A 21,714-nucleotide genomic window follows, 5' to 3' on the forward strand; every position below is an offset into this window, starting at 1 on the left:
TCAATAACTTCATCATTTTAATCAGTAGGCTATTTAAATGCTTAAGATGAAGCTAAGATTATAAACTTATGTATGTTTTGGTCATTTAATCCGTAAAGCTTTATATTTAATAAACGGATCATATGTCTGTGGAGAAGATATGTATGTAATATATGCATATTATATGGTATGTTTGGCTTTATAAAAAATACACACATGCATACTTCTACTGTGTAAATACTCTTTCATGTGTCATTATATATTACACAATGTCATTATACTATGTTTATTAGCCTGCCTATGTACATATTCTTATTAATATCCTTTATGTTTATACTGTGCAACATCCCTGTGCAATATTTTACCACTTACTGTCCAATAATGTTTATAACACTCGTCAGTGTATAAAAAATGCTTGTTAACGCAAATAGCTAATCAACTAATCACGTGGCAGCAAATCAATGCATTCAGACATGTAGACATGGTCAAGACGACCTGCTGAAGTTCAAACCGAGCATCATAGTGGAGAAGAAAGGTGATTTAAATGACTTTGAACGTGGCATGGTTGTTGGTGCCAGACGGGCTGGTCTGTCAGAAACTGCTGATCTACTGGGATTTTCACACACAACCATCTCTAGGGTTTACAGAGGATGGTCCCAAAAAGAGAAATTATCCAGTGAGCAGCAGTTCTCTGGGTGAAAATGCCTTGTTGATGCCAGAGGTTCGAGATGATAGAAAGGCAATAGCAACTCAAATAACCACTCGTTACAACCAAGGTCTGCAGAAGACCATCTCTGAACCAACAACACGTCCAACCTTGAAGCAGATGGGCTACAGCAGTAGAAGACCACACCAGTTACCACTCCTGTCAGCTAACAACAGGAAACTGAGGCTACAATTCACACAGGCTCACCAAAACTGGACAATAGAAGATTGGAAAAAGGTTGCCTGGTCTGATGAGTCTTGATTTCTGATGCCACATTCAGATGGTAGGGTCAGAATTTGGTGTCAACAACATGAAAGCATGAATCCATCCTGCCTTGTATCAACAGTTCAGGCTGGTGGTAGTGGTGTAATGGTGTGGGGATATTTTCTTGGCACACCTTGGGCCCTTAGTACCAACTGAGCATGGTTTAAACACCACAGCCTACCTGAGTATTGTTGCTGACCGTGTCCATCCCTTTATGACCACAGTGTACCCATCTTCTGATGGCTACTTCCAGCAGGATAACGCACCATGTCACAAAACTCAGATCATCTCAAATATGCAGCAGACAAATCTGCAGCAACTGTGTGATGGTATCATGTCTATATGGACCAAAATCTTGAGGAATGTTTCCAGCACCTTGTTGAATCTATGCCATCAAGAATTAAGGCAGCTCTGAAGGCAAAAGGGGTCCAACCTGCTACTAGCAAGGTGTAGCTAATATGACTGGTGAGTGTATATTTTATATTTTACAGTTAAAATCCTACACAGCACGTGTGTTTTACAACTATCCTTTGCAACTATCAATCATGGAAATATAGTATCTATAGGTCTATAGGTGAAAGGTGTAAATAGTGTATATAGATTTTATATTACTTTATTTTTATTTGATCTAACTTGTATTTTTGTCACATTTTTATTCTTATTTTGCAGTCAGTCCCTTTTCTCTATTGCTTCTGACTCCTGAGCTGCTGTAACATGAATGTCTACACCTGAGCTAGAGATGTTTATCCATGCTTTTGTGTCATCCAGACTGGACTACTGTAATTCTCTTTTTACTTGTCTAAACAAATCTTCTCTGAATCATCTTCAGATATTCCAGAGCGCTGCTGCTAGGCTGTTAACCAGGTCCAGCTGGTCAACCCACACTACTCCCATTTTAGTTCTTTACACTGGGCTCCCATCAGGTTCAGTATTCACTTTAAGATACTTGTTCTTACGTATAAAGTCCAACATGGTCAGGCACCTGCATACATCAGTGAATCAGTGAACCTGAATACAATGGTCTTGTGCTTGTCCCTGGTATGTCAGTTTGGGGCCTCAGCAGCCTGTATTTGCTCCAGGTTCTACTTTCTTTTTGTTGCCTTGTTTTATTTGTTATATTGCCTTTGTTTTTATTGATTGGATGTTTCATTGTTTGATTGCTTGATTGTATTTAGTGAAGCACTTTGTGAACTTCATTTCTGTGAAAGGTGCTACATCAAATACATTTTATTATCATTTTATTATTATAATTTTCCCGGTGTGGGATTAATAAAGTTGTATCTTATCTTATCTCATTTAGTAAAGTAGCATCAGATGACAATATTTACTTAAAGTGGCTGTTATAATATGCTGTTGTAGGCCTATAGTACTTGAGAAGCCTGAATAAACTTCACTGGTGATGTATATAGGTACTAACACAACCCCAAAAAAATAAAATAAAAAATAAATGTGATTCTGGCACCCTGACACTTTATATTAATCCATTTCCATATTTGTCTACTTTCTTTTTTTCCTACGAACAAATTAGCATTCATTAGAATTGCATATTATAATGGGTTATTTCAAGGCTGATTGGATTAGACTTTGCATACTTATTTATTTATCCTTTTGAATTACTACTAAATTATACTTTAATGCAGATTTACCTCATACTACCACAGACCCACTGCTAAAACCCCACTGGGGACTATTTTTTTCAGTGCTGTAACAAGAACAAAACTTTTAATTGAGCTAGAACCTGTTGCACGGGAACATCTAACAAATACTGCAGCAATATTTCCAGCCACGTCCCCATCTTCCCTCCAACACGGTGCATCGTCTCCGCCTTCGCTTCTGCCGTGCTGGACTGCAGAGACTGAGGTCCGTCTCATCCACCTGCCTGCTATTGCAGCACAGCAGTACAGTGAGCGTGTCCTGACTGCACCCCAGGACAGATGCCAATTTCACATTCCCCCAAAACAACCACTGCCTTGTCTTTCCGCTGCTTTGCTTAAAACCACCCTGCGCCTTTTGTTGCGATAGGTAGCTTTAGAGGTAGCAAAGTTTCCCCGCGATGGACTCAAAGCGAGATAAAGACCAAGGTAAGTTGTGATGGATAGCTTGTTGCTACGTCGCTATGTTAGCCGCTAGCTGCTGCTCGTGCTAGCTAGCTGCGGCTAAGATGTAGCTAACAACGTATCGTCCGTTACACAACATTTTACGTGTGTCATCATCAGAGGGGGGAAAAAATTAAAACAAATTACCATTTCATTAAATAAACCACCCACTTTTATCCGGCTGAATCATCCTCATGAAATCACAGCCGCTGAATCACTGCTACGAAACAGGTAGCTACTAACATTAGCTAACATTTATGTGTCAAGCTAAGCTAAACAGCATCACTTTTTAATCCTGCGAGTGTCTTCATGTGTGTTAGATGTGTTTGGTGGCCCTGCTTATCCCACCCACGACTGTCTGACCCATTTTGTAGTGGTGTTGTAGTAGCCTGTCTGCCAGTCCTTACATAATTTACATATAAAGTACATAAATAAAAATACAACATGATAAAATGGAAAAAGTAGACTGCATCATCCTTGTTTCTGGTTAACCTGATGAGTCCTTTTCTTGTCAGGGAATCAGTGTTTCATTTATGCAGGCTCATGACAGAGTATTCATGTGTAGTTGGAGTTGAGGACTGATTCTGCCTGAGGAAATTACACACAAATATAACTTCCTCAGTTGTTATTCATGCATGCAACTGGCAAGCGAATACCATCACAGACAAACAGCCCATCTGCCTGTTTGTGAGCCTTTTCCTCTGGAGCTGGCAGAGGGAGAAACTCGGTGTGCTGCCAGATATGAAATTCATGCCTTGCATGAATTGGTATTTACTATTTCGAGAATGATTGCATGGGTTGTCTGATTGTTACATCGTAAACAGAGCAGACACAATGCTCCCAGCGTTGTACTTTTGCAGCGCTGACTCACAAATAAGGACACAGTGATTGTGTTGTATATATAAGGACAGAAATGTGAATGTGATTTGTTATGCCGCAGTCTTATTATCGCTCTTGATTCTTTCAGATGCAGACTGTGAGAAGATAACTGCTGTGCTGCTCAAGTCGCGTACAGGGGAGTTTGATTTGGAGTCAATACTGTTTCTCAAATTAAGGGGACTTGGTAAGATTTAATTATTACATCATATTTACTATTTACGCCTTCAAAAATGCATTATTGTTCATAATGGTTTGTCTTACAGGAATACATGATCTCGGCTGCATCGGGGAGTGTATGAATTTAGAGAAACTGGACCTGTCTGGAAATAACATCTCAAATTTAGCTCCTCTAGCATCTCTTCGGCTCCTCTCCGTACTCTGTTTGTCATCCAACAGGATTTCCAATTTAGGTAAGATTTCATGACTAACATTGTATTTATTTCCATGCTATATATTCACACGTCAAGGACATCTCTGTCATGAATAGAACTAGATTGTTTACTTGAATGTTACTGCTTTTGTACTTTCAGATCCTCTGCGCAGTTGTGAAAGTTTACAGCACTTAAACTTGGCTGGTAATAACATATCCAGGTATTGCTATACAACCATGGATCAAATGCTTACCCTAGATGTATAAGAATGTATATAAGAATTTATATAAGACATAAAAATAATTTGAATTGGTCGTCTAAATGTCATCTCTCATCGGTTTTGTTTTCTAACAGCACTGAGAACCTACACAGCCTTCAGTCTTTGAGAAAGCTAGAAAATATACGTCTTAAAGACAACACCTACAATTACACTAACCCAGGTAATTCATAAAGACTTTATCTGAAAACAATCTAGTGGATGGAAAATCTTGATACATGAACTAACAGTTACTTTCTCCTCATCAGTGTGCAGGAACCCAGCTTATAGAAACATAGTTCTTGAGATGTTTCCTAACATCAAGGTGCTGGATGGTAAGATTTTTTCTTCATTTATTCTTTTGCACAACATTAACTCTTAGACTTTATAACATGTTTTATTCTGTTTTTAAATTGTAGGAGAAAGAGTGGTCGGACGTGGGAGTGAGTTGTACCAGTTATGCAAAGACATTGATGAAACCATCAAAGGTACATTTGTTAATTAGTGTGTTGCTGTATTCTGGCTGGAAACTTGTTATCACACTCCATTCATCATGTTAGGTTCAATCGTTGAACAGTATTTAAGTATTTATCCTACATACAAAGTGTTCCTAGGGATGACAGACATACCTTTGTCCTTGCTTGACTAAAAGTTCTCTTGCTCTAGTAAAATATAACTGAACTGTTTTTCTTTCTGTAAATGTCCAGCTGGTTTATACAAGAATGGACAGCTTGTTGAACATCCTGATTGCAAACCGTGGGTGGAGGATAATTACTGGGAGATAAAGAGATCAAACAACGCCATTATTGAAGAAGCCTACAAACAGTTTAACGGTAAGTGGTCTTCTTCAAAAAGGAAAGTGTTGCCTTTGATTAGCGTTTTATCTAACTCTGAATTATGTCATTGAAATCAGATTAGGCTGTTCAATACAATTTTTGACTATTCCTTCCTTTTTTCTCCATATAGAGTTTGAGCAATATTTGATGGATGTTTAGGTGACCGCTACATCCACATTTTATACTTAATAAGCCAAGTTAGCCCTCCAAGTTAGTCCTTACTGCTAACAACAGGACCGGAAATGTGCAACATTTTTTGCTGTTACTGGATATCAAACAAAAACCGGAGACTGAATTATAATAAGTTGCTGTGAGCTGTAAATTCACCACTTTAAAGCAGAAGGCAGAAGATGATGTATCTCAGAGCCTGAGTATGTTCCTCCAGTATGTTCCTCCTACCTCTTTCTCACTCAGACTATCCCTGGGTCAGGGTTCGCAGCTGCCTGTACTGTGAAAATGAGGTGTGCTTACTCTGCAGCCACATCTGGGGACTGAAACATCCCCAGAATACAGTGACGAAATAAAAAAGACTGCTTGATTTGAAGAATCTTGGTTGACAGAGTGATTATTCTGCCCCCTGAAAGTCAAAGAAGTTGAAGAAGCCCTACATTTGATCCACAACAACCAGTTTTCAACTCAACTATATTGTGTTTACAGTGTGGTATCCTGTCTAATAATAGCCCTCTATTTGTTTTTCTACAGACGTTCTTCATGAATGCAGACTCCTCAACAACAGAGCCACTCACATAATTTCACAAACTGAAAGATCTATGAGCCTGAAGAAGCAGCCAAAGCAGTATGCTATCTAAGTTGGGCTGTTGTGAACTCATTTGTTTTTGTTGTATGACATACCGTGGCTAATGTACTGTAGGTTTCTCGAATTACTAAGCTGCATCCAAATGCTTGTATCATTGCCAGACACACGTGCTTTGTGTTGCAGTGTGAGGCATTTGTTGGAATTCTATTTCATCCTATGCATTGAGTATCAGATGATACATGTAAGTGGTTTGAAAACCTTTATCCATACTGACACCCCTCAGTTTGGCTCAAAGATGTCTTTACTTGCACAGTGTGCATTTTGTACCATGTAGCCTGCATTTAAGCCGAGAGCTATGCTGCTTCAAGATTTCTAGAAGAGCTTTTTTCCATTTTGCATTGCTGGATAATTGTGGGAGTTAATGTGTCCCATGCTGTGTGCTTTCTTTGTAAGTCGAACTTTTGCAACAAGTGATTGAATGATTGTTTCAGCTGTTTCTAATTGTTTTATACCATAAAGTTTAAAGTGTACAACCAACTTGTGTAAAATACAATGCTTGTAAAGGTGTGCTTCACATCCTTGATTTTTACTTACATCCATAAAGTCTACTTTGAGACAACTGATGAGTCTATGTGACACACTGCCTGCACATCCAATGAAGCTACCTAATGATGTGTGGTGAACTTTAGAAGCAGTCCTCTGGCGCCACTTGCTGGTGGTCCTGCAAAACTGTCTGTGGCACAAGGTTAACTATGCCCATTTTCAAAATCCATACATGTTATTCTTGTGGTCCACGACAGTCCAAGATTAGCAAACATGAACAACTCTCTTTCAAATCCAAAACTGATTTTGGTTTTACTGGTCTGGCCCACCTGTAATCTAATCTGACAGTAAGTGGCCCATGAACTAAAATGAGTTTGACACCCCTGATCTAGATGACACTGAAAGGACCCAGGGAAATGTTCTGAGTATATTGAGACATTTTCTGTTTCAAGACTGAGAATACTACAATAGATAAAATCCATTTGGGTATAAAAAAGAAAGGAAAAAAAAAATGGGTTGACAAAATAAGGTGCCCATTCATTGTCTATGGAGCAGCTCCAGACTTTCTCTCCTATGGCATCACAAGTTTGAGACTTATTTTTCTGGTTTCTGGCTTTGAGAGAGTAGTTCATGTTCAGAAATACTAATTGAACTTTCCTAATCCAGGGAAATGAGATTTTGGAATCATAATTTACTCTTCAAGTCAAAGTCCATTTGGACTAACAATATATGATTAGTCCGTTTATGATCACAGATATCCTTAATTTTCATTTGAGAGGCTTGCATTTAGTTTTTATATTGAGCTATTGCTCTAGGCTACACATAAATGTGCTTCCCTAAATCTCAGTGCTAATCCCGGAAGATGCCAGAGTAAAAGCATGGATGTGTAATCGAGAGCAGTGGGAATGCTGTCTTTAACGTTGCAACAGGGGTGAAATTAGTCACCATTATAGAATGAATTAAAATACTGTACAACTTAATGTTGTTACTACAAAATAATTGAAATTCTTATTAATCGTGACGATATTTATTGTTTGAATTGATTGAGTTAGGTTTTATTTTGAAACTGACAAAACCGGAAATCCGCTTTGTACAGTAGTTAGCTCATGGGTTAGCTTTACAAGTGCTGCTGCATCGACCTTGGCTTGTTGAAGATGGCTGGGAAGGCGTGGAGGTCAGCGGTATGTACGGGGGGGGGACAACATGTCAATCGTTCATACATAATACACTAAACGCATGACAAATGGTTTAAATTAATCAATTAATGTGAGGTTATTTGACTGTCGTGCAGCCATACTGGAGATTAGCAGGGCGCTACCGCTACTTGCTTGTAGTTACTATAGCAACGTGACCCTTGACCGCTATTTAGCTAGCTAGCTAGCTCTAAAGAAAAGGGTAAATTAGCTAGCGGTCAACATTTTCTTTGACCATAACATCGTTGTAAAGTTAATTTATACCTGAATACTCAAGTTAAACACATGTCAATGAAATGTCCCTCATCTACAGATTCTTAATCTACTAAAACAGTGGGGTTTATCGCTCAATGGCAAGGATAAAATCAAGGCACAGGAAGTAAGTTATCCATTCGTACTAAAGCGTTGACTATCCTTGCTGCGTTTGGACAAGAGCTAATGCTAGCTACCAATCTCCTGCAGTAGTCATGTTATTCAAATCTGGAATGGGCATTTAGTTTTGTCTTTTTTTCTAAGTCAAAGCGCCTTTGCTATTGCACAGCTGCAAGTGAGCTAATAACTACTGTAAACTGTCAGTTGTGTTTCAGAGCTTAAGGTGACCTCTTGCCTCGCTTTCCTATTGATGATTTTCATTATTCTATTTAGTGTTGATGTTAATCATCAGCCATGGCTTACAAATATGTTGATGGTTATTTATACTGAACAAGACAGCAGGAAACTGTCCTTTCAACACAGCAATCATGCTGTTTAACATTGTTTGACATCTCTTGCTGTGAACTGGGTGGAGTCTCCTCTTCCAGAATGCTGCAGATTACTCCCAAGTCATTCTATACATCTATCTATGTCCATGATCCAGACATTATTCCCTTGTGTGGTTACATGTCATTGTACTGCTTTTCATGTTGAGATAGGTCAACTAGAATGACCAAGGATTGGCATCACAGTAATTATGTACTTCAAAAATACGGCCTTACAGGTGAAAAGTTATCCAGATCAAGTATTCTGCACTATAAAACAAAAAAGTGCACAATTCTTGGGTCATTCAGTTCCTAGTATGTTAAATACTCTAGTAAGCTTTGCTCAATTCACATTACACTGCAGCTCTGTTTTTAATGTTTCTCCCTGTATTCACAGATATGCTACAGTTCAGTGATTATCATTGTATTTATGCTGTTGAAGCAAAATCACTTATATTGGTGGGAAAAGTATTTGTACCTGTAAAAACCGAGGCTTTTTTGATTGTCAGGTGTCCCGGGTGGTTGGAGCTTTGAAGACAGAGACTCCACAACTTAGGACGTTCACACGTGGAGTATGTATCTTTCCTCCAGAGCTACACACAAATTTCATTCAAGATTTTTAATGGAACTTGTTATTATTATATTATTAATGAATGTTATGTTTTTGTTCTGCCTAACAGATTCACACTGTTACTTTAATCCCTGGTGATGGAATTGGTCCAGAGATCTCCTCTGCTGTCATGAAGATATTTGAAGCAGCTAAAGTTAGTACTGGAGGAGCAGAACAAAACATAGTTCACCAGGAACATTAACCACCTAATTAAGATAACACTATTTGTATCAGACACAGTCTTAAAAAATCTGTGTAATGTAAATTAATGTAGTGATTTTGCTGTACATACGCTTTTAATCTAGGCACCTATACAATGGGAAGAGAGGAATGTTACAGCCATCCAAGGACCTGGAGGCAAGTGGATGATCCCTCCTGATGCCAAAGAATCAATGGACAGGAACAAAATTGGCCTAAAAGGTAACCTGTTTAATACACTTTTAATCACTTAAAGAAACTACAAAACCAATAAGATAATTATCATTTGTGTTAGAAAGAGGTTTGTACAAATAAGTGACTGATACATTACGGTTTCTTACAAACATGGCAGGTGAAGAGAATTATTTTGATTTATTTTCAATCTACAGGCCCTTTGAAGACACCAATAGCTGCTGGCCATCCATCTATGAATCTGCTCCTAAGGAAAACCTTTGACCTGTATGCCAATGTGCGCCCCTGTGTGTCCATTGAGGGCTACAAGACCCCCTACACTGATGTGAACCTGGTCACTATCAGGGAGAACACTGAGGGAGAATACAGTGGGATTGAGCATGTGGTAAGACCCTTTAACAACACATTATTTATTTAGTCATTACCTTTTAATGTTAACAGATTTCCTCCTTTGACCTTTTTATTATTTCAGCTTGTGTCAAAATGTAGGCCTGTTTCAGTTTTGTAATTTTCTTGATCAATGGTCCCTGTTTAAATTATTTATAGTGCATGGTGCAAATGCATTTATGGCGTGTCCAGCTTCAGTTTTGTTAGTCAAACGGCACCTACCAAAGTCAGGTGCAAGGGGTTGTCTTTAGTCCCTTAATTAATCAGAACTTAACATGAATTCAAACAATCAGACTCATCTTTCTGCTGCCTGAAAACAGCAATGCACTAACAATCTGCCTGACCACACCTCATTGTTAGACCTACTTATGGGTGCACAGATGGACGCAAGTAACACAGCGCAAGCGCTGGCTGTGAAAATGACAACTGTTTTGGTCTGAAATTAGCAATGACAGCTGCACTACGCTGTGTGCTGCTTTGTGCTGGGTGTGAGATAGCCCCCTGTATCTCATTATCCCTTTTTGGTTCTCCAGTGTAGACACCTTTTGATATTTAGAACTGTTAGCATTTTGTTTTTTAAAACCACTCAAACACTATTTATAGTTTGCAGATTTTACATGAATCTTTATTGGATTTGTATATTTTCAGATTGTTGATGGAGTTGTGCAGAGTATTAAGCTCATTACAGAGCAAGCCAGCCAACGCATCGCTGAGTATGCTTTTGAATACGCCAGAAATAATCAGAGGGCCAGTGTTACTGCTGTTCATAAGGCCAATATTATGTAAGTTGTATTCAGTACAAATTGCAATAAGTCATTTATCATTGTAAAGCTGTTTGTTGAAATTAAATGATTACTCTCTGTTAATGTTTTTTTTTTTATAGGCGCATGTCTGATGGGCTTTTCCTACGAAAATGCAGAGAGGCAGCCGAAAAGCACAGAGACGTGAAATTCACTGAGATGTACTTGGATACTGTGTGCCTTAATGTAAGTCCCAAATAGCGATGTATAATATTTTACATGGATATAAAGCAATGTTTTTTTAAAAAGTGTTGTTCATTTAACATTCCTAATTAATGTTGGCATTGTTTATACATGTTCTTATAGATGGTACAGGATCCCACACAGTTTGATGTACTAGTGATGCCAAATTTGTATGGAGACATCTTAAGGTAAGTAAAACTCTTAAATAGTGAACATGTTATATTAACAAGAGATAAGATAGATGGCATTTTCTCTGTTGTTTTTGTGCTTCTTTAAAAAAGCACATAATTAATTGATCATACAGCACATACAGCAACCATGGCAGATATGTTGTAAATGGTGTAATTTTGTTTTAAAGCATATGTAGAAATGAGTTGGAACCAAGAAGGTAGTGTCGACTGTGTGGATTCATCCAGAAGTATACAAAAACTTAAACTTAGGTTATTTACCTAACCTGACATAATAATTTAACATCAATCAAACAAAACTGACTGAAATCTTATCTGTGACTGCAGTTTCTTTCTGCAAGGATGTGCATTAACAAATGACTGCACTGACCTTGTCTGCATTGTTGTAAATGATGTGCCTAATATATAGATGAAATCTAATTAGCTAGATCAGTGTGAATGTAGAAGAATAAATCTGGAGGTAACTGTATGTGTTCACCATGACAGTGATCTTTGTGCTGGACTGATCGGAGGTCTTGGAGTGACTCCTAGTGGAAACATCGGCGCCAATGGTGTTGCCATATTTGAGTCGGTATGTTTTTTTGTTTTTTTTGTTTCCATCTGTTAGACTCATTTTTTCTTGATATGTTTCACAATTACTCCCATGATCAAAGTACATGTTCCATAGTAGAAGTTACCAGTGTGGGATGAGTTAGTGAAGGCACATCAACGTTTGACCTCAATATGGTTGTTGCCAGGCATGATTGTGATGTCTTTCCTTCTGTCAGGTTCATGGAACTGCCCCTGATATAGCAGGAAAAGATATGGCCAATCCCACAGCCTTGCTGCTCAGTGCAGTGATGATGCTGCGGCACATGGGCCTGCACGGCCACGCCAAGAAGATTGAAACTGCCTGCTTTGACATCATTCGAGACAAAAAGGTAATTTTTTTAAAGAAATGAAGACATGCAGTTTTGGTTGTGTGCTCCCATTCTGATTTATAATGATTTAATCTTCCATCTTCAAGGTTCTAACAAAAGACCTGGGAGGAAACTCAAAGTGCTCCGAATTCACAGCAGCGATATGTCAACGAGTGCAGGAGCTGGACTGAAATGATGCTAATGAGACAAGTTAATCATTAGGGTCTCTTTACTTCATTATATGATGCTGTATCGGCACATTTTAAACCATAGCATGTATTTTTAAAAAGAAGGACTCAGGAGTTATGGTGTGTCCACATAGTGTTTTTGTTTGACAGAAAAGCAGTGGCAGGGCGCTGGGGAGCACTTTACAAAATGCAAGCTCCCAGTGCGTATGTGGTCTGTTTCTATGACAACAGTATCTTGACATTTACATTACCAAGGCAGTTTACGTAATGCTATTTGAACAGACAGTTGACTACACAATTAACAACAAGCTTGCAACATGTACGGTGATAAAAGCACACTCACCAGCAACGTTCAGTGTTTGTCCAATCTGCTCCTACAGTTGGGCTTTTCTGTCTCTGTTGTAATAGCATCTCACTGACATATAGCTCGATATAGACAGTAGCTAAAGAAGCAGCTGTGACAACACCAGCGCCTTTCTGAAAAGTTCCTGTGACTTTCAACCACAAGTGCTCAAGAGAGCCGCACAAAAAACCCGGAGCACTCTGAAAAAGATGCTGACTGCAGTGCTTCTTCTCCATTGGTAACAATTTTTAAAAAGACACTGGCACTCAGAAAAAAACACTATGTGGACACAGGCCCGTAGAGATCCTGAACATTTTATTATGCCCTCTGCACACTCCAAAGCACTGTCTTAAAACATACAATGCACAGTTACTGTATAAGTGATAAGTATTTTATTCTTAAACTGTTTAATCTGTGGTGAATATTGTCTATTTATTGGCTGAATTTGGCCTCTCGTCTAATGTGATTGACGCTGTTATTTTGACATAAAAGATGCAATCCGTAACCTCCATGATCAAACACTCGAAACGTTCGTCAACAAGTCAAACTCTTCAGTTACACTGTGGATATATTTCACATTCATATTGTGAAAAAAATACGGATTGAAGCTTTCATGATTTAAACATCATCAGGCTTCTGTGTCATGAATCTTGCAGATGTTTTGCACTCTTTCTGCCATGTCATACTGTGTTTTCTTGCTGCAAATATCATGAATGTATGAAGAAAAATAAATATTGCAATGACATCAGAAATGCCAGACTTTTTATTCAGTGTTATGCAAATGACCTGCAGGTGTCATAAGCTCCTCAGATGCTATGGTGATGACCCCCTGTGATTAGAATCCTGGGTAGTTATGTCCGTGTTATCCAGATAGGTTTAAACCACATGAAACATTTACACAAAATACTGGGTAAGATGTTGGTATGATTTCATAGCAGTGAAAATAACTTGTTGACTGGAGACAAATATGAATTAAAACAAATATTTAAGTCGATGAGATGATGCATCAAAATGGTGGCTTTCTCAATATTATTCACTATTTAAAACTTAATCTTGTTTTCCTCTTAAATATATAAAATTAAATATGGTTCCTGTATTATTTATGCACTCTGACACGAGACACAGATATAATTAAATTCCATGTGCGTCAACAAGAATGATGAGATGTGCAAGTGACACGTGATCTTCATACTAAGAGTGACACAGTCATTCCTCCGGGAACATGACGCTACTGCTGATAGAGGCTCTCTATGACCTTGTGGTACATCTCCAACACAACAGGGCGACGAAGCTTCATCGTGGGACCTGGAGTGAGACAGTATAATGAGAGATAGTCTTAAAATTGCTTTCATTATTAAAAACATGTTCTTATTAAGCATATAATATTGTTTACTGATTCATTTACCCAGCTCTCCTCCGGAAACAGTGAAGTCTTTTTCTAGAATCGTCCACTTCTGTATGCGTTGGGCATTAGAGGTGGCCGCAGCGTTGACTCTGTTGATTCCCTCTTGAATGGCCTGATGCACGTCTTTGTCTTTTCCCTCAGTGATGTCAGACACCTTGGTTGCTTGGCTGCCCAGCTGTCGGCAAAATTCCACGGCCTCCGAGCTCAGCTCCTCTGTTGGCTCCGTAGTCTCTTTATCGCTGCAACACTGGAACACGATTAAACAGGATTAAATTGCTGGATTCATATATATTTCCACATAAAAGACTAACTGCAGTCATTTGTAAAAGCAATTATTCTAATTGCTTCTCTTTTACACGCCCTGGTTTGTTGGAAATCTCTCCAGGGAGCTCGACAAGAAGAACATTAAATTAAAAGTACAAGTAAATGTTAATTTAGTTCTGCAAATAGCTTATTTGGAAAGACACAGTTCCATAATGTGACTTTACATAAGATATGGTTAATGTCAAGAATAATGAACAGCAGTTTCCATTATCTGGATAATGACTACTGGCACATTACCTTCAGTGTTAAAAGCATTGACAAGAACTTCCTCTTGTCCCCTATGAGCATGGCATTGCTGATGATCGGTACCTCCTTCTTCACTGCCTCCTCGATGGGAACAGGGGGGACATTCTCCCCTCCAGCTGTGATGATGAGCTCTGAATGGAGAGACAGAGGGAGGACACACTGACATTACATGACTCACAACGAGGAGCCGAATGTTCTGTCCAGAACACCATGCGCTCAGGTGTGGGTGATGCACAGAATGTGGGGTGGTGACATAAGACAAGCAATTTTCTCTCAAGAGCCCAATTGTTCTACCTTTTATTCGCCCTGTGATGAACAAGAAACCCTCTTCGTCTATCCTCCCCAGGTCTCCAGAATGGAGCCATCCGTCTTCATCCAAAGCTTCTCTTGTTTTGTCTTCCATGTTGAGGAAACCCATGAAAATGTTGCGTCCCCAAAAGCAAATTTCGCCAATGCCCTCGGAGTCTACGTTGGACATTTTGTAGCGACAACCGGGCACCACCTTACCACAGCTTTGTCAGAGGAAAGAAGTCTTCATGTTATGTTATATTCACAACATTAAAGAGCACTTAAAGGTCCAGTGGGTAAGATTTAGGGGGATATATTGGCACAGATGGAATATAAGTATGCTTTCTTTTGTGTGTAACTACCTTAAAAACAGTATCTTTGTGTTTTCGTTGCCTCAGAGCCGTTTATATCTACATAGGGAGTGGGTCCTCGACTACGGAGAATGTTATGTTGCACCACCATGTCTCTAAGTAGCCATGAACAGACAAACCAAAGACCCAGTCTAGCTAGGGTCATTGTCATTTTCACATTGGCTATCATACTTAGCAGCCCCTCCTTGATGAGAGTGTCAGAAAACACTGTCTTTTGACCAGTTTAAATCATCAGGTCTGTTTGTTTTGCAGAGAAAGAGACCTCAGCAGATAATTCAGCTCCTGGTAAAAACCTCCTGAACAATAAACACTGAAGGAATTCTAACCAGGAGACCTTTCAGCTGGTTGCAATCTGCATTCCTCACCACTATATCCCCTGAAATTTTACACACTGTTCCATTGAACATCACGAATTGTACTTAAAATTCCTACATGCTTGACTTTTTTTTTTTATACCTTGGTAGTTTGTAAGCTTTGGGACTTGACATAAAGTGAGGTCCTGTGCTCTCACTCATGCCATATGCCTCATACAACCGGATATTCAGGCCGAGGAAAAACTGCACCGTTTCAGTACCGATAGGTGCGGCTCCAGAGAAGAACTTCTCACAGCAAGACAGGCCCAGCTCAGCACGAAGCCTCTGCAGCACCAGGCTGTCAGCCAGGGTAAAGAGGAACGGTTTCTCATCATCCCTGGAAAAAAGGAAATATCAATATATTAATCATCTCTCTCTCTGAAAATGCATTTATGTTTGGTGGGTCATTAAAATCCCTGCATTATTCACAAAAATCGGATGTCATCAGTACTTACTTTTGCGTACACTTTTGATTGGCATCCAGACTGACTGACATCGCCCATGTCACCAGTTTCTTTTTCACATATCCACACTCACTGATTGCCTGTTTTATCTTCTCCATGATTTTCTCCCACACTCGCGGGACACCCATGTGGGATGTGGGACAAACTTCTCGCAAAGTCGTTATCAGGCTGCCCTACAATAAATGAAGCACACAAAGAGCTTAAACACACAGACTTAACCAGTCAGTTGTCATTTTATATTGACCCCATTATTCGGCTCATCTCTTGCTTCAGTTTAAATGCCCGATGTCAGGCCTTTAAAATTTAAAAAAAAGGTAATACTAATGTTAAAACCAATGTGTGCAATCTAGGCATTTTAATTACCTTTAAGGCATCTGGCTGTGCAAAGTACACCAGCTCACCCCACTGGATGCCCTTCCATAGATCATAGATCTGAGCAGCGATGTGGCTGAGAGGCAGGTAGCTCACTAGTGACTCCTGTTTAGTGTCGGCCGGCTGCACGTCCCCGGCCTTGCTGGCGTAATTGGCGGTCCATGTGATCTGAATATTCATCATAGATTGAGACAGAAGCCTGGTTTATGTTTTATCTGCTTTTATGTATTTAAGTATGATGATTTTAATCTCAGCTTGACGAAAGCAAAAATACTTGCAACTCGACCTGGACTTTAACACCAAAAACTCGTGACTTCACTTGGACTTGAGCCTTTTGACTTGAAAATACTTGATACCTTCACCAGGGTCAGAAAGTATGTTTAAAAAGGATGCCAGAGATCAGTTCATTTTCCTTAATTCACATCAAGTCAACGCTTAATTCTCCAGAGCCACTTTGTTTGGCAGCATCCCATTAAGTTTGAAGGAGAGAACCATGAAGAACTAACGTTGCATTACTGAGCGCCAGCTGGAAAAAATGATTCCAATATAATGTCGTTCATGCTCAAAAACTATGCGGTGGTCAACAAAAAAACAAAAATTGCAGTATGCAAAACATGTGGGTCAAAAAACTACAGACTAAGATGCAACAACTTCCCACTTCAAGTAACATTTTAAGTTGCACAAAGAACAGTAAATCAAGGCTACTATTAAAAGAGTTAGGAAGCTAATGCTACGCTAACATTAGCTAAGGAACTTTTTAACATAGCAGCTTTAACAAATAAATGCAAATTTTCAAAAGCACTTATGATTTTTGTAAACTTAATATTGGCATTCCATTTGTTGTTGAATTTGTTGACTTGTTTATGACTTGAAACTCAAAATTTAGGACTTGTTACTTGACTTGGAACTTGACTCAGGACCTGCCTGTCTCAACCTGGCACTTCTCTGTGACTGTCCCACCTCTGGTTACAACTCATAATCTCATAATAACATTCTTAGACTCTGACTCTGAATATGTCTACAAATAAAGAATGGTCACACAAAAGCTTACATTGTCATGACTGAGCATGACTCCTTTCGGCTTGCCGGTGGTGCCAGAGGTGTAGATCAGGACGCAGCATTGGTTGGCTCTCTGGCTGCCGATGATGTCATCCAGCTCTTTCTCAGAAACATCCAGACCCAGCTCCATGAACTCCTCCCACTACCCCAAAACAGCAACATACAGCATCACAGCCTGAGTTCATCAGCCACTTTGATTGCTTCACGTTGTGTCGGGAGAACTTACAGAGTAAAGATTGGAGACCGTCTGCAGGGGCTGTCCACTGTACTGCACTATGGCTTTCAAATGGGGCAGTCTGTCACGTATCTAAGGGATCAAGAGGGAGACATTTACCACAGAGGGTTTTGCATGTTGATAAAGACTGTAATTTATTTTTAAAAAACAGTACCTGCAAGATTTTATCCAGTTGCTTTTGGTTTTCCACCACAATAATGTTGGCTTTGGCATCACTGGCCACATACTGACAAGCTTCTGGTGAGTTTGTGGCATAAATTCCTGTCATTGTCCCCCTGTAGGAAGAATACAGGCCATCATGGAGACATGAGAGAGAGATAAGTTACTGCAACAGGACCAGATGAAATAATAATAAGAGCACAATGACAACTGTGGTATATTCAGGTACAGATAAAGGCTGATTCAGGCCAGTGCTGATGTTGCTATAGGATTCTCACCCTGCCATGATGGCACCGACTGCAGAGAAGAACCATTCTGCTGAATTGAATCCTAGTATTGCCACTCCATGGAATCGCTCTAAACCAAGCTGCACACATTAACAGACTAACAAATCTGCCCTTTTATAGTGCTCAATAGTTGTCATGTACCAGAGACAATACATTAACTTTTTGTATAACATACCTTGATAAAGCTCTTTGCTGCTCTCCGGCAGAACTGATAATACTCTAAGAATGTTATCTTTTCCCATTTGTTGTCCTTCTTGCTCGCAAGTGCATACATGTTACCGTATCTTTCGACCGAGGCTTTGAACATTTGGTGAACTGTGACAGGCTCCTCTGAACATCCTTCTTCTATTCTCAGTCTCACTGAGCCTTTAACATCACTGGTCCAAAGTGAATGAGCTTGAGCAAGAGGTGTGCCAGCAAACTCCTCTCCTGTGTTTTTCTTTCCTGCGACAAACAACAAAGTTAAAAAGAAATCCAGTCTTTCCCACACAGGAATAAAAAGCCATGTCTGCACTCATTCAGCAGACCCATGTGCTCATAACTCACCTACAGAGGCATCTTCTTCACTGTCTGTCTGCACTTGTGCCATAGACTTCTGAACACTGGAAAACACAGAGGAAACATGGGCTCCCAGCAGCTTATATGCACTCCACCTCACATTCTGGCAATTGGGCTGCTGTTTTCATTTCATCACATGGGCCTAATTTTCAGCTGCGCTGTTTACCCGACACAATGTCAGGCTTTCGGCAGAGCTAAAGCCCCCTTGCTTTGTTTGACAGAATATGTTCAATGACAGCTGAAAGGCTGTTCACTCTCAGCCATTAAAACTATTACTTTGATATATAGTTTGACTGATTTAACCAAAGATCACAAAAGAGACCACATTGAATTTTAGCCTCTGTTCCTAATCTATATTCATAGAGTGGTTGCAGAGGGCCGTTTTAATACAAAGAGAACAAGAACATTCATTCAACAACTTGGGCGAAAGTGTCAATACTCTAAAGAATACAGAGACACAAAAGTTGTGTTCAGTGACAAAATCTGGTCTGTCATCACACTTCTGATTTTGCATTGTGGTGATTTTGTTTGCTAAATGATGAATCTGGTTTAGTATTCTATCAGCTAGACTGAACTTCTGCTTAAAGGAGAACACCACCTAAATTAGAAATCCCAATTTATTGTAAGAGGAGATTTATTTTCGTGAGGATGTATCCAGTAGATTGTCTTTTTTTTCTTTGTTCATTATTTTGCAGCAACATAATTTAATATTCACTACATTCATTTATTGTTTACATGTTTTGTTTTGCTCCTCACATTACATTTGGGAACTATTTAATACCGTGCACCTTACATGGAGTAAGTAATAAGAGTTATGATGAAGTGTGAGAGGTCATTCTTGTTGTCGATTTTCAGTTGTCCTATGTTCTTTTGGGAAATTAAAGTGGATCAAGTCACTCCAACTTCAGTACCCTCAGCCCTTTGATAGATAAATCAGTAAGTAGTAAGTTTATAGTTAAGACAGGATGATGAAACCTGCCTTACATTATTGTTTTAATGGTCTATAAGTTCAATTAACATTCGTGAACATGAGCTACTCTCTCTCAAAGCCAGAAACCAGAGAAGTAAATGTTAAACTTGTGATGTCATAGGGGAAAAAGACTGGGGCTGCTCTGCAGACAATGAATGGTAAACTGATTTTGTGAACCCACTGAATATTTTTCTTTTTTTTTAATTTGAGCTTTATCATACTGTAGTGTTCTGAGTCCTGAAACAGAAAATGTACCCATATACTCAGCACATTTCCCTGGGTGCTCTCATTGTCATCTATATCATCTTACCAAGCCATTGTCAGTGGAGCAGCTTTAGATTTTATACCCTATGACATTACAAATTGTGAGTTTTTCACTCCAGAGAGAGTTGTTTATATTAACTATTTTTTTGGACTGTCTTACACTGAAGGAATAACATGTATGAATTGTAAAAATGGCTGTAGTTCTCCTTTCGAGGGTATCAGAGTCATCTGATGAGACTATAGCATCTCCTCATCCTCTACATAAAAGAAAAAAGTTGATTTTAGGTTAATCTACTCACCTGTTCTCAAGTTCATAATCTCCCCTCTCATCAGGAAAGTCCATACTGTCAGTTGTCCTGGTAGTGTGGCTCCAAGTTATGCAGGATCAAGCCTCTTGATTTGGTCAAAGGAGAAACTGATGTGAAACTGAAAATCTTTTCGTGCTGGACAAGCGCAATTACATGTAAAATAAAAAGATATGAGGTTCACAAGCCTCATGAGGTTGTCAGTGCTTGGGAAACAAATCAGAAAGTCCTCGTGCACTTCATTGGCACAATTGCTCACGATCATGTTCAGCATTTAAATTAGCTCTGTCTTTTCATATGCAAAACTGTGTGATTGTAAGTTTAAATCTGACAAAGAAAAGTAAAAAAACAACAACATCATATCAATACTACACTTTCAACATTGGTCAAGATAATGAGATGTCTGTATGTGGAATTTGAAAATTACAGTAGCCCAAAATTAAAGTTCAGTACTGGTTGATCAGTTGGGTTTATATGTGGCTTTATACAAGCTGTCTTACTTTAAGCCCTTCTGACATCTGCCTGTCTACATGACATAATGACCTTTTTGATATAAACCATAGCCTAGTTTTATACTACTTGTAGTTCATTCCAATTTAACACCATGATAATACCTTTTGATGAGCCACTCAAACTCTGTAGACATATTCTTGAAGTAGGACTTTTATTTTTGTCGTAAAGAAACTTTAGGAGCCATTGACCCTAGTGGAGTGTAGTAAGTAGCTACCATACTAAAGCTTATACTTTGATATTATTTTGTACTTCTACCTTGTTACATTTCAGATAGAATTAAATAAAATGTAATACTTGTTATTTCACTACATTTATTTGATGGCTTTAGGTACAAGTTACTTTGCAGAGCTACATTATCAATACAAAATACAGTCAACCAATACACTCTGAAGTATTATTACAGATTTAAGCTACCCAGCAGTTTAAGTTAAAACAGTGGTTCCCAACTGGTCCAGCCCCGGGGCCAAGATTTCTCCTTAGGGTGCTTTCAGACTGAGAGTTTACTTGCTTTGGTCCGAATCATTTTGTGTGAGTTGGTTTGTGTTCTCACAGCAGCATTTACAAGCAGACCAGATAAAATGTCTTGCACAAGAAAGCTGCTCTTGATTGGTCAGAATTTCCATGCAGGAAATATAGTAAAACTTCAACTGAAAGCCTAGTCCCAGTTAAACGCCCTTTTACTAGCTCGGTGTAGCTACAGATACTGACAAATGAAGGCCTGTCTCAATTAGAAGCCTGGTCTGGTTGCCAAGCAGTTCATTTTAATAGAGGTTCTTTGGATGTATAAAACCGGATTCTTGACTCTCCACTTGAGCTAACATTAGTTAGGTTAAACTTTTCTCAATATGGAGATGCTACACGTTGTTAGCTCAGGTGATTTCACTTTACTGAAACCACGAGCACCAGAGAAGACCGTAGGCTATATCACTCAGATTT

The 21,714-nt window shown here is 39.1% G+C and overlaps 3 protein-coding genes across 5 annotated transcripts; 2 read left to right on the forward strand and 1 right to left on the reverse strand.

The window, feature by feature from the left end:
- Positions 1 to 2,853: 2,853 nt before the first annotated feature.
- On the forward strand, positions 2,854 to 6,711 carry lrrc61 (leucine rich repeat containing 61). The gene is made up of 9 exons (XM_033634685.2): positions 2,854 to 3,030; positions 4,013 to 4,108; positions 4,188 to 4,334; positions 4,455 to 4,515; positions 4,650 to 4,735; positions 4,821 to 4,886; positions 4,971 to 5,039; positions 5,259 to 5,384; positions 6,090 to 6,711. The coding sequence occupies exons 1-9, from the start codon at positions 3,003 to 3,005 to the stop codon at positions 6,194 to 6,196; spliced, it is 786 nt and encodes a 261-aa protein (XP_033490576.1). The 5' UTR covers positions 2,854 to 3,002; the 3' UTR covers positions 6,197 to 6,711.
- A 1,061-nt stretch (positions 6,712 to 7,772) lies between these two features.
- idh3a (isocitrate dehydrogenase (NAD(+)) 3 catalytic subunit alpha) lies at positions 7,773 to 13,357 on the forward strand. 2 transcript variants are annotated; one of them, XM_033635063.2, is made up of 12 exons: positions 7,783 to 7,868; positions 8,194 to 8,259; positions 9,127 to 9,189; positions 9,298 to 9,381; positions 9,533 to 9,647; positions 9,815 to 10,002; positions 10,653 to 10,786; positions 10,888 to 10,990; positions 11,111 to 11,175; positions 11,662 to 11,746; positions 11,943 to 12,095; positions 12,182 to 13,357. In XM_033635063.2, exons 1-12 carry the CDS (start codon positions 7,842 to 7,844, stop codon positions 12,263 to 12,265), a joined length of 1,167 nt encoding a protein of 388 aa, XP_033490954.1. In that variant the 5' UTR covers positions 7,783 to 7,841; the 3' UTR covers positions 12,266 to 13,357. The 2 variants fall into 2 exon arrangements, with proteins under 2 accessions (XP_033490955.1, XP_033490954.1); XM_033635064.2 differs by lacking the exon at positions 8,194 to 8,259 and having other exon boundaries at positions 7,773 to 7,868.
- Positions 13,351 to 20,515, reverse strand: acsbg1 (acyl-CoA synthetase bubblegum family member 1). Of its 2 annotated transcripts, XM_033635059.2 has the most exons (14): positions 20,260 to 20,515; positions 18,715 to 18,770; positions 18,344 to 18,612; positions 18,160 to 18,248; positions 17,877 to 17,997; positions 17,714 to 17,794; positions 17,480 to 17,629; positions 16,420 to 16,596; positions 16,048 to 16,229; positions 15,696 to 15,929; positions 14,875 to 15,092; positions 14,572 to 14,711; positions 14,011 to 14,257; positions 13,351 to 13,910 (listed from the first exon to the last, which is right to left on the reverse strand). In XM_033635059.2, the coding sequence occupies exons 1-14, from the start codon at positions 20,301 to 20,303 to the stop codon at positions 13,834 to 13,836; spliced, it is 2,085 nt and encodes a 694-aa protein (XP_033490950.2). In that variant the 5' UTR covers positions 20,304 to 20,515; the 3' UTR covers positions 13,351 to 13,833. The 2 variants fall into 2 exon arrangements, with proteins under 2 accessions (XP_033490950.2, XP_033490951.2); XM_033635060.2 differs by lacking the exons at positions 18,160 to 18,248; positions 18,344 to 18,612; positions 18,715 to 18,770 and having other exon boundaries at positions 20,260 to 20,453.
- Between the last annotated feature and the right edge of the window lie 1,199 nt (positions 20,516 to 21,714).

This window comes from Epinephelus lanceolatus, chromosome 5 (genome assembly GCF_041903045.1).
Source record: "Epinephelus lanceolatus isolate andai-2023 chromosome 5, ASM4190304v1, whole genome shotgun sequence".
NCBI lineage: Eukaryota > Metazoa > Chordata > Actinopteri > Perciformes > Serranidae > Epinephelus > Epinephelus lanceolatus.

What these genes read in the sequence shown, in the direction of transcription:
- lrrc61 (XM_033634685.2), top strand. Translation starts at nt 3,003, where the DNA reads ATGGACTCAAAGCGAGATAAAGACCAAG. An exon ending in CTACAATTACACTAACCCAG is followed by an intron (nt 4,736 to 4,820) that starts GTAATTCATAAA and finishes TCTCCTCATCAG; the next exon opens with TGTGCAGGAACCCAGCTTAT. An exon ending in CATTGATGAAACCATCAAAG is followed by an intron (nt 5,040 to 5,258) that starts GTACATTTGTTA and finishes GTAAATGTCCAG; the next exon opens with CTGGTTTATACAAGAATGGA.
- idh3a (XM_033635063.2), top strand. Translation starts at nt 7,842, where the DNA reads ATGGCTGGGAAGGCGTGGAGGTCAGCG. An exon ending in GAACAAAATTGGCCTAAAAG is followed by an intron (nt 9,648 to 9,814) that starts GTAACCTGTTTA and finishes TTCAATCTACAG; the next exon opens with GCCCTTTGAAGACACCAATA. An exon ending in TGGATACTGTGTGCCTTAAT is followed by an intron (nt 10,991 to 11,110) that starts GTAAGTCCCAAA and finishes ATGTTCTTATAG; the next exon opens with ATGGTACAGGATCCCACACA.
- acsbg1 (XM_033635059.2), bottom strand. Translation starts at nt 20,303, where the DNA reads ATGGACTTTCCTGATGAGAGGGGAGATTATGAACTTGAGAACAG. An exon ending in GATTATGAACTTGAGAACAG is followed by an intron (nt 18,771 to 20,259) that starts GTGAGTAGATTA and finishes TGTGTTTTCCAG; the next exon opens with TGTTCAGAAGTCTATGGCAC. An exon ending in AACTGGATAAAATCTTGCAG is followed by an intron (nt 17,795 to 17,876) that starts GTACTGTTTTTT and finishes TTGATCCCTTAG; the next exon opens with ATACGTGACAGACTGCCCCA.